At 40.3% G+C, this 14,177-nt stretch overlaps 1 protein-coding gene across 1 annotated transcript in view; it reads left to right on the plus strand.

Moving 5' to 3' along the window:
* LOC125386768 overlaps positions 1-3,549 on the plus strand; it is a 60,323-nt gene extending 56,774 nt beyond the window's left edge. The window contains exon 9 of the mRNA XM_048413896.1: positions 3,256-3,549. Within this exon, the coding sequence (XP_048269853.1) occupies positions 3,256-3,365 (110 nt within the window). The 3' untranslated portion in view covers positions 3,366-3,549. The remainder of the gene's footprint in view (positions 1-3,255) is intronic.
* The last annotated feature ends 10,628 nt before the right edge of the window (positions 3,550-14,177 follow it).

Raw genomic sequence — 14,177 nt, forward strand, 5'->3', positions numbered from 1 at the left:
GTTCTTATCATCTGTTAACTTGCCTAAACTAATCAAGTTTGCGGACATTTCTTTCGCATAAAAAACATTATTCATATTTATTTTATTTTGCTTTCCAAATGCTTCAAAATAGCTTATAACATTCCCTACTTTTGTTGCCTTTATCGATCTATTATCGCCTACATATATATTTACCGGTTCTTTAAGGTCGATAGATTTATCAAAATAATTGACATTATTAATTATGTGATCTGTACAACCGCTACCTAATTGCCACATTATTTCATTAGCACTTATCTCGTTCACCTCACTGCTGTGTGCTGCGAGCGCTGTTGCTATTGGCATGTCGATTCGAGATTACTTCACGTTCCGCACGAGAGGCGAGAGACTCGTATTTCAATTATGATCGTTATTACAAAATTTATTAGCAACTGACAGAGTAACGATACAGAATGTTATAACAGAATAGAATAGAATGTCGAGTATTGACTTGGGAGGGTTTTTATATCAAGGGTTTGGTTCCTGTGGAGGGGTTATCGCTGGATGCCGATTACATTAGCATCCTATTACTGCTTAGTTATTGTTTCGATGGCTAAGGTATATGAGATATGATTATCCTATCGCTGTATTCCCGGGACCACCGTGACACTATCCATGTGCCTGTTTTTGAGTTACCATGCTCGCTCGTGCCGGTTGTTGATTGACGATGGAAATTTTCACATCCCCTGCTCGTATTGCCTTTGTTTCCTCTTCCTCTGCTGCGACCACGTGTTGACCCACGCCAAAAACTGTTACTGCTTCTCGCTTGGACGCCATTTTGACACTCTCTCGCAAAGTGTCCTACACTTCCACATCTGAAGCATCCTTCCTTTTTTGCAGAAAAGGCGTTGGATTGCATTTCTCCTCGATTGGACTTATTTTTCTTCTCCGCTATTTCAATTTTATTTTTTACATACGCTACCGTTTGATTTTCTTCTTTCAATGCATCTATTATATCCGTTATGTAGCTGTATTCTTCGGGTAACGTATTCAGCATATAATTTAATTTTTCCCTCTCACTCACTTGTGCACCCGCACATTTTAATTCGTTTATTAATTTTTCGAAATCGCTAAAGAACGATGCTGAATCACTGTAGTTGTCAAGTCTTATCTTTTCCAATCTCCTTCTGCATACGATCTGTAGTGCCGTCGACTCTTTCAAGTACATTTCATTGAACTTTTTCACTATCTCATACGCCGTTTTTTCTTCTCTAATATATTCCAATTGTCTATTTGTGATGGCACTGTAAATTATATTTATTGCCTTCAGATCCTTTTTGTCCCAGTCTTCACTGTCGGTTTCGGTCTTCACCCTAGTTGTGACAATCTCGCATTCTTTATACCTGAGAAACATCGTTATTCTTTGCTTCCACATACCGTAATCCTCACGATCGAATATAGGTATCATGATTTCCGATCATGATTCCGATAAATGATTCCTTATCTCTTACTCAAGCGTTCCTACGTGCTCGAAGTATATCTTTCCTCTTTGTAACCTTTGAAGGTTTCTTCCCTTACTGAAAACTCACTCGAACTAACTTTCAAGATTGAAAACCACGCACTAAATAACTTGCAAAACTATGAACCACGCTCTACTACCATGTAAAGATATAGGAGGAATTCGGAAATACAAATAAGTTCCTTTATTTAGCACACAACAGTTATACATATATCTTACACTCTAAAGACGTAATCCTACTGGCACGTACGCTTGTTGTCAACCGACTCTTCCAGATACTTCTAACGATTGACTATTGTCTTTTGTCCCAACTAAGGTCTGGACGCCCTCTGACGCTTACACACACATTCACATGTATAGTGTAAATGTATCATGCTCTTAACAAGTACATCTTTCGCTCCCACTACCTCTCTGTAAGAATCTAACCAGTTAGCGTCCTGGCCAACTTTAACCAGGATCGCTTCGCTCTTTCCCCTTGCTACTATATCCCTTCTTTCATCCTTACCACTTTTATTTCTCAGTGCCTCCTCATCGGTCTTACCAGCTACACTCCTAATCCCTCTTCGCCTGTCGATCGCCGTCCATTCACCCTCGCTTTCGGCATTTTGTCTGTTCCTACCACATGCCTCAGCATATGATAGCTTCTCTTGCCTCGGATTTCTCCTATTAGTCGTTGTTCTTTCTTTCAACGGCGATATTCCTTTCCCTTTTGCCGACTGGCCGACCTTGGTTTGAACGGCTGCCGACAAGCCAGCGCGGTGTATTCACTCTTGTTCCTTAAGAGTCATCTGGGTGGGCACCATTCTCCTGTCACGACGTTCCCTTTTCATTTCGGCGTTGGTGTCGATCCAACGCCTCATATTCCTTATTTCCCTTGTATTATCAGCCTTCAAATTCTCCAGCGTCGGGTCACCCGACATTGGGCAGATCTACTTGTAGATAAGTAAGTTGAGTTACACTTGAATTGTGGACCAGTGAGTTCAGTTCGACTTGGACTTTGGAAAAAAGCACATTGGCTACCCCGTTGACCGTGGATTCGTTATTGGGCCTAAGATCATTGCCATTAGCATTTCGAATATATAATTACCACGGTTACTTGTCAAATTCTGTAATAATCATATTTGTACTAGTAAATATCTTTTCTATTGCGTAACAACCATGTCTAATCCAAATGAAGATTCGTTACACGCCCCTAACCCTAATGATAACTCGACATGTATATAGGGAAAAATTGCTCAAAACGTTGATCTTGATGACATATTTCAAGGTCAGTGAAATCGATAAGTTCATCCACGTTCGTAAATAATTACCAATAATCCTTGTATAGAAGATATATTAATATTATGTTATTACTACTAATATTTCTTCTTTGCAATTTGATATGGTAGGTACAAATATCACTGCATATCATTTATAGCTATACATGATAGGTATATATAAGAGAAAACAATAAACATGCAATTGATAAACTTTTACAAATTTATCAGAAAGCAAAGCTGCAACGAAAAAACATTATCTTTAATTTTAACTCAATTTTTATTTCAAATATAACTAGTATGCTTTCTTAAAAATCGTCAATTACATAAGATTATAAAAATCGGCAATTTCAAAAATTCATACAGTTGCCTACGTATGTATGTGCGCAATGAGCACGATCCTACCTGAATCAGATCAATTAGTACGCTTACTTACGTCATGCTTTACTTTACGATTTCATTGTATCTCATCCACTTGGTACGGATAGTAATAGTACGTATAATTTGAGCTTTTTGTTTCAGCTGAAAATCGAATTCGAGGCCTGATTCTTTTCGAATTACATGCAGCCCACGCAGACCTTAGTAGGAGACATACAGAAATGGAGATTTTAGTGCCATTATTGGTAAGATGAAATATCAAATTTGACACATACTTAAATAATACTACATATTTAAATAATAATATATATGTCGATGATGAAAGGACACCGGAGCCTTCCCTTTAGAATTTTGGGAAAGTCCCTTAACACTTTAATCTAGATTCTACCATAGCCGTAATTAAGCAATTGTCGTCATTCAATCCGACTGTGTTTGTTCGGGATTTATGATAGTGAACTTGGGCTCGAGGCGATAACCAGTCGCCGAACGTAACCGCGGTCAAGGGATGAACGTTTTTACCTAACAAAGGTATGGAGTAATTCTATAGCTCTCCTTAAAAGAAATAGTTATAGCGGCACGCGACAGTAAACGCGTGTAAACGACAATTCTAACGGTTTCTGTCCTGTGGCTCGCCACACGCAGACCCTATTCTTCGGGTAAAATGATTACCAGATGTCGACGCATCTCTACAGTACATGTTCAGCTAGCCCGGCATCGGAGTGCGCCGGCTGTACGCCGGCGTGGTGCGATCGAGGCTCCTCTATGGAGCTCCAATCTGGGCAGAGGACCTGATAGCCAGCCGCCGCAGTCTTCTGAAGGTCAGGAGGTTGCAGAGGACGGCGGCCATCAGGGTAGTGAGGGGCTTCCACACCATTTTTGCGGCAGCAGCGGCGGTGCTCGCCGGGTTCCCCCCTTTCGAACTGCAGGCACTGAGGTGTCGCGAGATTTACCTTCACACTCGGGGTCTGTCGGACGAGGTCGATCCGGTGGGCGCCGACGTTGAGGGTCGGGCTCGACGGGCCCTGCTCGACAGATGGCGTGCTAGGCTCGGCATGAGAACAGGCGCGCCGGGGCTAAGGGTCCTCGAGGCCGTCCTTCCAAACTGGGACGTTTGGTTGGACGGGGCCGGGGCCCCCTGACTTATAGGGTGACGCAGGTACTCGGGTGTCCGTGCGGATTTCCTCCACGTCAAAAAAAAAGTTATCGCTTCTTTCAACCTCATTGAAGTGCTTTATTATTGTAATCATATCGAAATATTATATCCATACTTGTCATTTCATTCTCAAGTTTTAAGATAATGTGAAAATTTTGAGACAACATTCTGAAAATCTGTATCTATGATGTTATCTTGCATACTGTCTGTTGCGAATTATCAACTAAAGAGCGACCGGCCAAGCCCAACCGATTGGTCGATATCGCGTACCTTGAATGACTTAATACTCAAGGTGGAGGAGGTTTAATAGATCGATTGTTAGTGTATAAAAGTAAAAGTAATGTTGTTGCATAAAAGTAAAGTTTGATCTTTTGAACACAGCAGTTGTAAGATCTTGTTGAGAGTGAAGTATTTCACCCGCACGGTACGACGCTCTGTTGGTGACTGTCCTAGTATGTCGCTGATTTCCCCCATCAGCCGTTGGGTCTCGTCCATGCATCGTGCCTTCCGGACCGGGGGTTTTCCCTGGGGTTTCTCCCTGACCTCTGAATCATCAGATTTACAGCTCGAGGAGGATAGGTAATTCGAAATTTCTCAAAGAACGGATAGGTGCTATCCAAGGCATAAACGAACGGCCACTCGAAATCCCGAACTCCGTTTCAAAGATCATATAATGTTTTCGAAAACCTTGATCTTGTAACCCCAAACTCTTTTGCCCTGATGTCACCTTAGGCGACCACTTCTAAACATTCTCCAGACAGCCGATACTTGAACATTACACATGGCGACCTTGGCGACAATGTATATTGCCGGAGTGCCTGAGGGTTCATCTGTGTCCTAACGGTCCTTCCACCGAATGTTCTGGAAGCGTGGCAGCGGTCGCGTGCGCCTGCAGGGTGGTGGGGATGATGAAGGATGAAAAACAAAAGAAGAAACAGATGTCACCGAAAGTAAAAAATATTGTAAGAGCCTCAGTCTCGAACGGGCACGGCTAGAGTTCAGAAGTGTATAAACGAGGAAAAAATAAAGTTTTCTTCTCTCCTTTAAATTTCTTTCTCATTTTACGTGACATTTTGGCGATCCTGCCAGGATACATCAACGTTGGATAAAACAAGATTACGGTTTTGGCCTACGGGACATCCGACCAAAGGTGTATCAAGCAACTTGGACTACGAAAAACGGTTTTATTAGTAAGTAGAACCATTTCCTCTAAAAGGATCGATCGATTGCATTCGATAACGTCAGACTCCGACGATCTATTACTCTGAAATGGACAAAAGGGACGATAAGAAAGTTACACCTGTCGCTTCGACTAGCGGTGATCCAAACCTGCGGGCAATTTTGGATATGATGCAGCGCCAGCACGAAGAACATAAGGCAGTTATAAATGATTTGTATAAACTAATCCGCGATGAAAGCACTCAACGGATCAAGGAAATGGAATTAATAGGGAAGACTGTGGCCGAACTCAAGCTAGGAGTACAATCCTCCGTAGATACGTCTGAGATCAACTCAATTATGACAGACGATACTAGTTCTGCCAGCAGAAGCACTACTCGGAACACCCGTATAGTGAAATCTCCGGAAGAACGCGTTCGGATCAAAGAAACTCCAGAAACCTCCGACCCAGCGAACTCCGAGGATGAGGAAGAAGAATCAGCCTCGTACGAACGACATATGTTCGACGCGAAAACCAGCATCGAGTTCATCCCAGTCCTCAACGGTCAAGATGACATTGGAGTGGAGGGATTCATCAAGCGGGTAAGCGAAGCTAGATCGGAATGTAAGGAAAAGCGTGCTTTATTGAAATTAATTCTAACCAAACGCATTGTCGGCGAAGCCGAAAGAGGCATTAGACATTCGGTTATCGAGACGTACGGCGCCTTATTCGAAAATCTGAGGAAGTTCGTATCGATTAGCGTAACTTCAAACGGTGCGCGCGATAAATTACAAAGAACTCGGCAAAGTTTCAACGAATCAGTACACGGATACGTCAAAAGATTTCGACAAGGTCTTAATGAACTTATATACGCATTGCAACACGAAATTCGCGATCCTATTCGACGAGCAGTCGCGATAGACCTAGAGAACGAACGCGCAACCAAAACGTTCATACTAAATTTAAAACCTGAGATAGAAATCAGAACATCAAGCATGAAACCGCGCACCTTACAAGAAGCACAAGATGCCGCGTTCGAAGCAGAACTATTAATCGGAGAAATTGAGCGAAACCGCGGAAATCAGTGCAGGCAGCAAATAAGAGCTCACTCATTCGCCCGAGGGAATGCATCGTCACAACGCAAACCCCCACTTAGGAGCGGTCCGATGACTACGCTCAATCGCCTGCCGACAAGCACTCAAATAAACAACGGAGGAAGAATGAAGTGTTTTAAGTGCAACCAAATAGGACATACCGCAAATTACTGCCGAAATTTTCAACCGGCCAGCCAGCGAAATCTTCCGCCACCGCGCAGCTACAATATAAACATGGAGAATGCGGGACGAGAAGAGGAAACAGCGCTACCAGAACCTCGAGAGACGTCGTACGAGTACACGCAACAACAGGAAAACTTCTATCCATTGGAGTTCGATCGGGAACAGAAATCAAACGATATTTAATCGATACCGGTGCAGGAATAAATTTAGTTAAAAGATCAAGTGCCATATTTAAACCTAAAAAGACAGTAGCTAAAACATTTTACATGGGCAATGACAAATACCAAACTGACGAAACAGTAGACTTTCAATTCTTTAACATCATGAACACATTTCACGTTGTGCCAGACGATTTTCCTTTAATAGAAGACGGAATAATTGGTTTACCTATGCTCTCTAACTACTCATATCGAATTAACAACGAATCAGTACAATTAAACGGGAACGAAATATTTTTCCAGGCGCCGAAAACCATTCTCCCAGGGCAAACCAAAATCGAAACAATTTATCTGGATAAAGTTCCGACGAGAGTATGTTTCTGCAATACTGGTGAGCAACCAACTATAATCACTAATGATCTTTCTTATGAACACGATCTCGATAAAATTGCTAAAATGAAACAAATAATTAGACTAGACCATATTGAAGACAAACTTCGTATTCCTATCGAAAAGATCCTCCTACATTACATAGACGTGTTTGACCTAGAATCCGATACCCTACCTTGTACTAACCTAACAAAACACACTATTACCCTACGCGAAAACAAAATCGTCAATACCAAATCGTACCGACCTCCCGAAGCCCATAAAGCAGAAATTGAAAAACAAATGAAAAAAATGTTAGATAAAAATATCATTGAAGAATCAGATTCTCCTTACAACAGTCCAGTATGGGTAGTACCCAAGAAATCAGACGCAGCAGGCAAACAGAAATGGCGTATAGTTATCGACTTTCGAAAATTAAATGAACTTACCGATCAAGACGCCTACCCACTACCGACAATCGACGACATTCTATCACAATTAGGCAACGCCAAATTCTTCTCTGCTCTAGATTTATCTTCGGGATTCCATCAAATACCTATGGACCCCGACTCAAAGAAATATACAGCCTTTAGCACACCTCAGGGACACTTTCACTATAATCGCATGCCATTCGGTTTAAAAAACGCCCCAGCCACCTTCCAACGCATGATGGATACCGCGTTACGAGGATTATTGAACAAATATTGCTTTGTATACCTTGACGACATAATAATATTCGGTAGTACAATTCAACAACACAATGAAAACCTTGCTATAGTATTGCAAAGATTAAAAGAGTTAGGACTAAAAATCCAACTCGATAAATGCGAGTTTCTAAAACCTGAATTAGAATACTTAGGACATGTCATAACACACGAGGGCATAAAGCCAAATCCTAAAAAGATCTCCGCAGTTAAAGACATTAAGATTCCCAAAACACCAACAGACGTAAATTCATTTCTCGGATTAGCTGGATACTACAGAAAATTCATTAAAAACTTTTCCAAACTCGCCAAACCATTAACAGATCTCACAAAGAAAGACAATCCTTTTAGATGGACAGAAACGCAACAGACAAGCTTTGACACACTAAAAGAAAAGCTATGCTCAGCCCCAGTTTTAGCATACCCAGACTACACGAAAACATTCACACTCACCACAGACGCTTCCAATGAAGGAATAGGCGCAATCTTATCACAAGACGGACATCCTTGTTGTTACATATCACGGACACTCAACCCCCCAGAGAAAAATTATTCTACCACAGAAAAGGAATTATTAGTTATCGTATGGGCAGTTAAGAGACTCAGGCAATACCTGTTAGGAAGACGATTCGTTATTCGAACCGATCACCAAGCACTCACTTGGCTCAAAAATTGCAAAGACCCTTCCTCGCGTTTGATTAGATGGAGACTTAAACTCGAAGAATACGAGTACGATATTCAGTATTGCAAAGGTAAAGAGAACACAGCAGCCGACGCACTTTCCAGAAAAATTTACCAAATTACCGACAAATCAGTCCCAGACACACCTGCAAACTCCGAAAATATTGTAGAACACTTTAACGCATGGTCAGAAGACGCGACACCCCCGAGACGACTTAAAATCACGCCAAACGATCACACCTTCTATCAATTAAATAGAGAAACATTAGGTCCATTCGACAAAGATACTTGGATTCGAAAAATTTTTGAACTAACCAAGAAACACAAGAAAATTGGGATAGGAGACAATAGTTTTACCGAAACCGAAAAAGCTAGGATCAAAGTAACACTCATGTTTATTAATGACCAAATTGAAGAAATAACTTTTGCATACGAACCAATACAAACCATAACTGACGAACAAGCTCTAGACATTATACGCGAAAACCATAACGACATTAGTGGACACTTGGGTATTCAAAAGACATATAGTAAAATCAAAGACCAATTCAAAATCCCACGCCTCATGGAAAGGATAGAAGATTTTATAAAAAATTGCGAAGCTTGTCAACGACAAAAGCTAGTTAGAATCAGACCCAAGGAACAACCCGTAATTCCTCAGACACCAGTAGAACCAAACGAAAAGATAGCCATAGATCTAATTGGTCCGATGCCCAAAACCACACGTGGAAATCAATACATTCTTTCGATTCACGATGACCTAACGAAATATCTCGTTTTAGTACCACTGAAAACACAACGAACCGAATCGATTATCGATGCACTACTACACCACTACATTTACATCTTCTCAGCACCCAAAACGATGCTAACAGACCAGGGACAAAACTTTATTAGCCAACTAATGGAAAAATTCGAGGAAGCATTTAAAATCAAACATATAAAGACCACTAGTTTTCATCCTCAATCTAACGGATCCTTAGAACGAACACACGCCACAGTAAAAGACATGATTCGCACGAGCCTACACGATTCTAATAAAGAATGAGATCAGGTATTAGACTTTATTTGCCTAGGGTATAATACCGCGATACACGATGCAACTGGATTTTCACCCTTCGAACTAACATTTGGAAGAAAAGCCAACCTCCCGTCTTCCGTATCCCGAACTTCCAATTACACCTACGAAGAAATGTTTGCACTATGGCAAAAACAATTGCAAAAATATAGAATGATAGCGAAGAACACTCTTGAACAAAGTAGAAAGAGGTACATGAGAGATCAGACAAGGAAAATCATTAGAACTCAAACCTTATTTAAGGAAGGAGATCGTATACTCCTTCACAACGATCATAAGTCGGATAAATTGGACGACGAATGGTTAGGACCCTACGTTATTAAATCAGTCAAGACACCGTATTATGAGATTCTCATTAGAGATCGAGTTAAGAAAATCCACGGTAACAGAATAAAACCTTATTTTTCAGGACGATCACCCTTGCCGTCGGCTTTACCACCCTTAACGGATTAACAATAACCCCTATTGACAATAATGGTATATTTCATGAGAAAATATCCAAAGCATATCTTTATAGCGAATACATAAATGTTATTATAGGACTAGATGTTAGTGCTGTATTGGAACAAGTAAGATATATTGAAAAGGGAGTAACCGAAGTTAGGAATCATTGCGAGACACGAAAGGACTGTAACATATTACCAGAAATACGCTCTTTACAAGCAAAACTAAATAACGTCAGAACACTTAGCATCGAATTACGATCCTTAGCTCACATTCATCTCAGAAGTAGACGAGGACTAGTAGACGCTATCGGATCTATTAGTAAAACTCTTTTTGGAACCCTAGCCGCGAACGATCTAGATATAATCAACAAAAATATAGACAAACTCTTTGAAGAAGGTAACAGCCTAAAAACCATAGTAGCCAACCAGACAGCTTTGATTAAACGAATTTTAAATAACGACGTCATCCAGCGACTGAAACAAGTAGACACAGGTGTAACAAACGAACTTAAAACGCTTAACAAAAACGAGATCACCTTAATAAAAGTCATAGCTCTAGAAAGCTCACTCTCTGACTTACATTTCCAAATCGACGAAATATTCAATTAGGAAAACAAGGAATAATAAGCCCACAGATTATTGATCCCGGAACTTTTATTAACAATTACGCCCAAGTACTAGGTAGCAAAACAGTAGGAAACGCTTTTATACCAAAGGAAGAGAATTTCCAAAATATTTTAGATATCTCAGAACTCACATTGTTTACTCGACGAAACAAAGTTTTCTTTGTAATTTCTGTACCAACAGTTATGGACATGGAATGGGATATAGAGCAAATATATCCCATACCATCTCTCACGAACAAAGTGTTTTTAGCACCTTTAGTAGTTCATCCGATATTTTTAACGTCAGGACTAAATTACATCAATGTCGATCAAAACTACTTGGATAAGCAATGCCGTTCTATATCTGACTTTTACATTTGCAAACAAACTCAGCCGATTCATGACCGTCGAGTGAAGCACGATTGTAACTCTGAAATCTTAAGCGCAGAAAACACTGTCAAATTCTGTAAGGTAGTAGTTTATAACATTGAAGATATAACTTTTATCCCATTAAACGCTGAGAATCATTTTATAGCTATACCAGAAAAACCAATAGATCTGAGCATTTTCGAAGAAAAGACACATCGAATTGTTAGACTAGAGAAACCATCTTTGTTACAAACTAATAAAACCGTAGACATATTGTACAAGAATAACCATATGAGAATCAGTGGTAGTAGCAAGGAAATTTCTTACGAGATTAAAATCAAAACAGTCAATGTAGCTAATGATTCAGACTGGATTATTTTACTAAATAAACTAGAGAAAACTCCAAAACTTATTAACGATAATTACGGATACAAAAACACTCTGGATGGAATCGAAGATCAAACGAATCAACTAACTTTTGCTCATAGAATCGATCAAGTTGGATCACGGGGAATATCTATATTACAAATTATAGGATATTTATCCATTGCTCTCATATGCTTATACTTTCTCAACAAAATAGGAATGCCGAAATTGTGTTTTCATTTATTCTGTTGTAAAATCAAGCGAAACACGACAAATAACAATCCACCAACCAGCGCTCCGATGCCAATCAACCCGGCACCTATCAACATATTCACCCCGATTCTACCTGTGCCCAGCACCAGCAACGATTCACAAGTAACCTTCGACCTGGAAACACCCAAGGCAAAATTTCACCCATCTATCTTAAAGAGGAAAAGGAACTTCGAGGACTAAGTTCATTCTAAGGAGGGGGGAGTGTAACCCCAAACTCTTTTGCCCTGACGTCACCTTAGGCGACCACTTCTAAACATTCTCCAGACAGCCGACACTTGAACATTACACATGGCGACCTTGGCGACAATGTATATTGCCGGAGTGCCTGAGGGTTCATCTGTGTCCTAACGGTCCTTCCACCGAATGTTCTGGAAGCGTGGCAGCGGTCGCGTGCGCCTGCAGGGTGGTGGGGATGATGAAGGATGAAAAACAAAAGAAGAAACAGATGTCACCGAAAGTAAAAAATATTGTAAGAGCCTCAGTCTCGAACGGGCACGGCTAGAGTTCAGAAGTGTATAAACGAGGAAAAAAATAAAGCATTCTTCTCTCCTTTAAATTTCTTTCTCATTTTAGACAAGACAAAAGACAAGAGCAGTCGTTAGAAGTATCTGGAAGAGTCGGTTGACAACAAGCGTGCGTGCGAGTAGGATTTTGAGGTCTTAAGAGTATAAGATATATGTATAACAGTTGTGTGCTAAATAAAGGGAATTATTTGTATTTCCGAATCCATTCTATATCTTTTCAATTTTGAACTGAAATTGTTGCTTCTTTATTTATTATTAAACTTTATTAACAAATCAAGTGTAGTTTTCCGTATGCACTCATTCCAATCACTTCTATTCTCGTAATAGAAATAGGGGATCAATCAGTTCGTGGCGTCAATTGTTTAATCGTAACGACAATTTACAACTCTCGTTGACGCGTCATCTCGCGATCGCGTCTCTCCACGAACGGTTGAAACAGTGGATTTTTTTATGAGGATTGCCATTCCTCCTCCTTGGCTAGCGTTCGGCCTGTCGCGTCTTAACATAGAATAGTTTTTGATGTGTACTTTGTGTCTTTTGTTCAATGTTGCTTCTGAGATAAGTACGATGTCGGGGGTTTCTTTATTTATTAGGGTTAGCATACTGTATCTTTTTTGGTTTTAGTTTGAAATTAGAGAGTTGGCATTTATTGCAATTATTTTCAGATGTTTTAAGTTAAACCGATGTTTTTTGCTGTAATTGTTGGTTTAATGGATTTTGGTTATTCGTCATCTATACTATGGATAGTGTTAAAGATGGCGTCGATTCGTTCTTCGTGCGTTGATAACGATCTTTTCATTTCATTTAATTGTATTTGTTGTTCGTTTAATGTTTTGAGTATACTTTTTTTAAAGTCTTCGATGACGTTTATGATGTTTAGTTGAGTGGTGTTATCGGTTGAGGTTAAGTTTTGGTTTGAGCGCGGAGCTGAGTTTGTTGTTTGTGGTGGATTTTCGATCGCCTGATGTAGGTTGGTTTTTTATTTATTTCTTTATATTCACAATTTGTCTAACCTGGAAATTTGGTAGAATTTTTTAATAGTTATATTAACATGTTGGTGGCTACCCCCAGCGGGGTACCATCCTCGCGTTTGCTAGGTTATATCCTTCGTGAGATCTGTTGGGAGATTCGTTTTTAGCCTTCTCTCCATATTTAAAGTGCTGATCGTTTCCGCAGTTAGTCAGTTTGGCGAGATATATCTAGGCGAGATATTTTTTGTTATGAAGAAGTCAAGTAAATCAGGAATTTTGTTAGTGTCAGTGGGCCAATATGTGGGTTCATATGTGATGAGGTAGTTGAGATTGTTGGTGGTTATGCTATGCAGGAGGTTTTTGCCTCTTGATGTGACAAGTCTGCTGCCCCATTGGGTATGTTTGGCGTTATAGTCTCCTCCACCAAAGAATCTATTGCCTAGGGCATCAAAGAGGCTGTCGAAGTTCTCTTTAGCAATCGAGTGTCTGGGAGGGCAGTATACTGCTGAGGTGGTGATTGTACCATGGCGGTCTTCTATTGCTACGCTTGTGTCTTAAAGGTAGTCTTTCTGGAATGATGGAAGATCGTAATGCTTAATGCTGGATTTGATGATGAATCCGGTACCGCCGTGTGCCTTTCCACTGGGGTGTTGGGTGTGGTAGAAGTTGTAGCCGTGTATTTTGAGGTAGTTTTTGTCGGTGAAGTGGGTTTCAGATATGAGCATTACGTCGATTTGCTGTTGCTTTAAGAATAGTTCTAGTAGAAATTTGTGCTGAGCTAGACCGTTGGCGTTCCACAGAGCTATTCGCATTGGTTTTATTTTGCTTCTGTGCGTATAAATTTGTCCATGAAGAGTGTGAGTAGTGACAGCAAGTTGTAAATTTACTCAGATTGCTTCTCGATAAGTTTTTCGAGTCTGGTGAAGTTGTCTG

This window comes from Bombus terrestris, chromosome 17 (genome assembly GCF_910591885.1).
Source record: "Bombus terrestris chromosome 17, iyBomTerr1.2, whole genome shotgun sequence".
Lineage (NCBI taxonomy): Eukaryota > Metazoa > Arthropoda > Insecta > Hymenoptera > Apidae > Bombus > Bombus terrestris.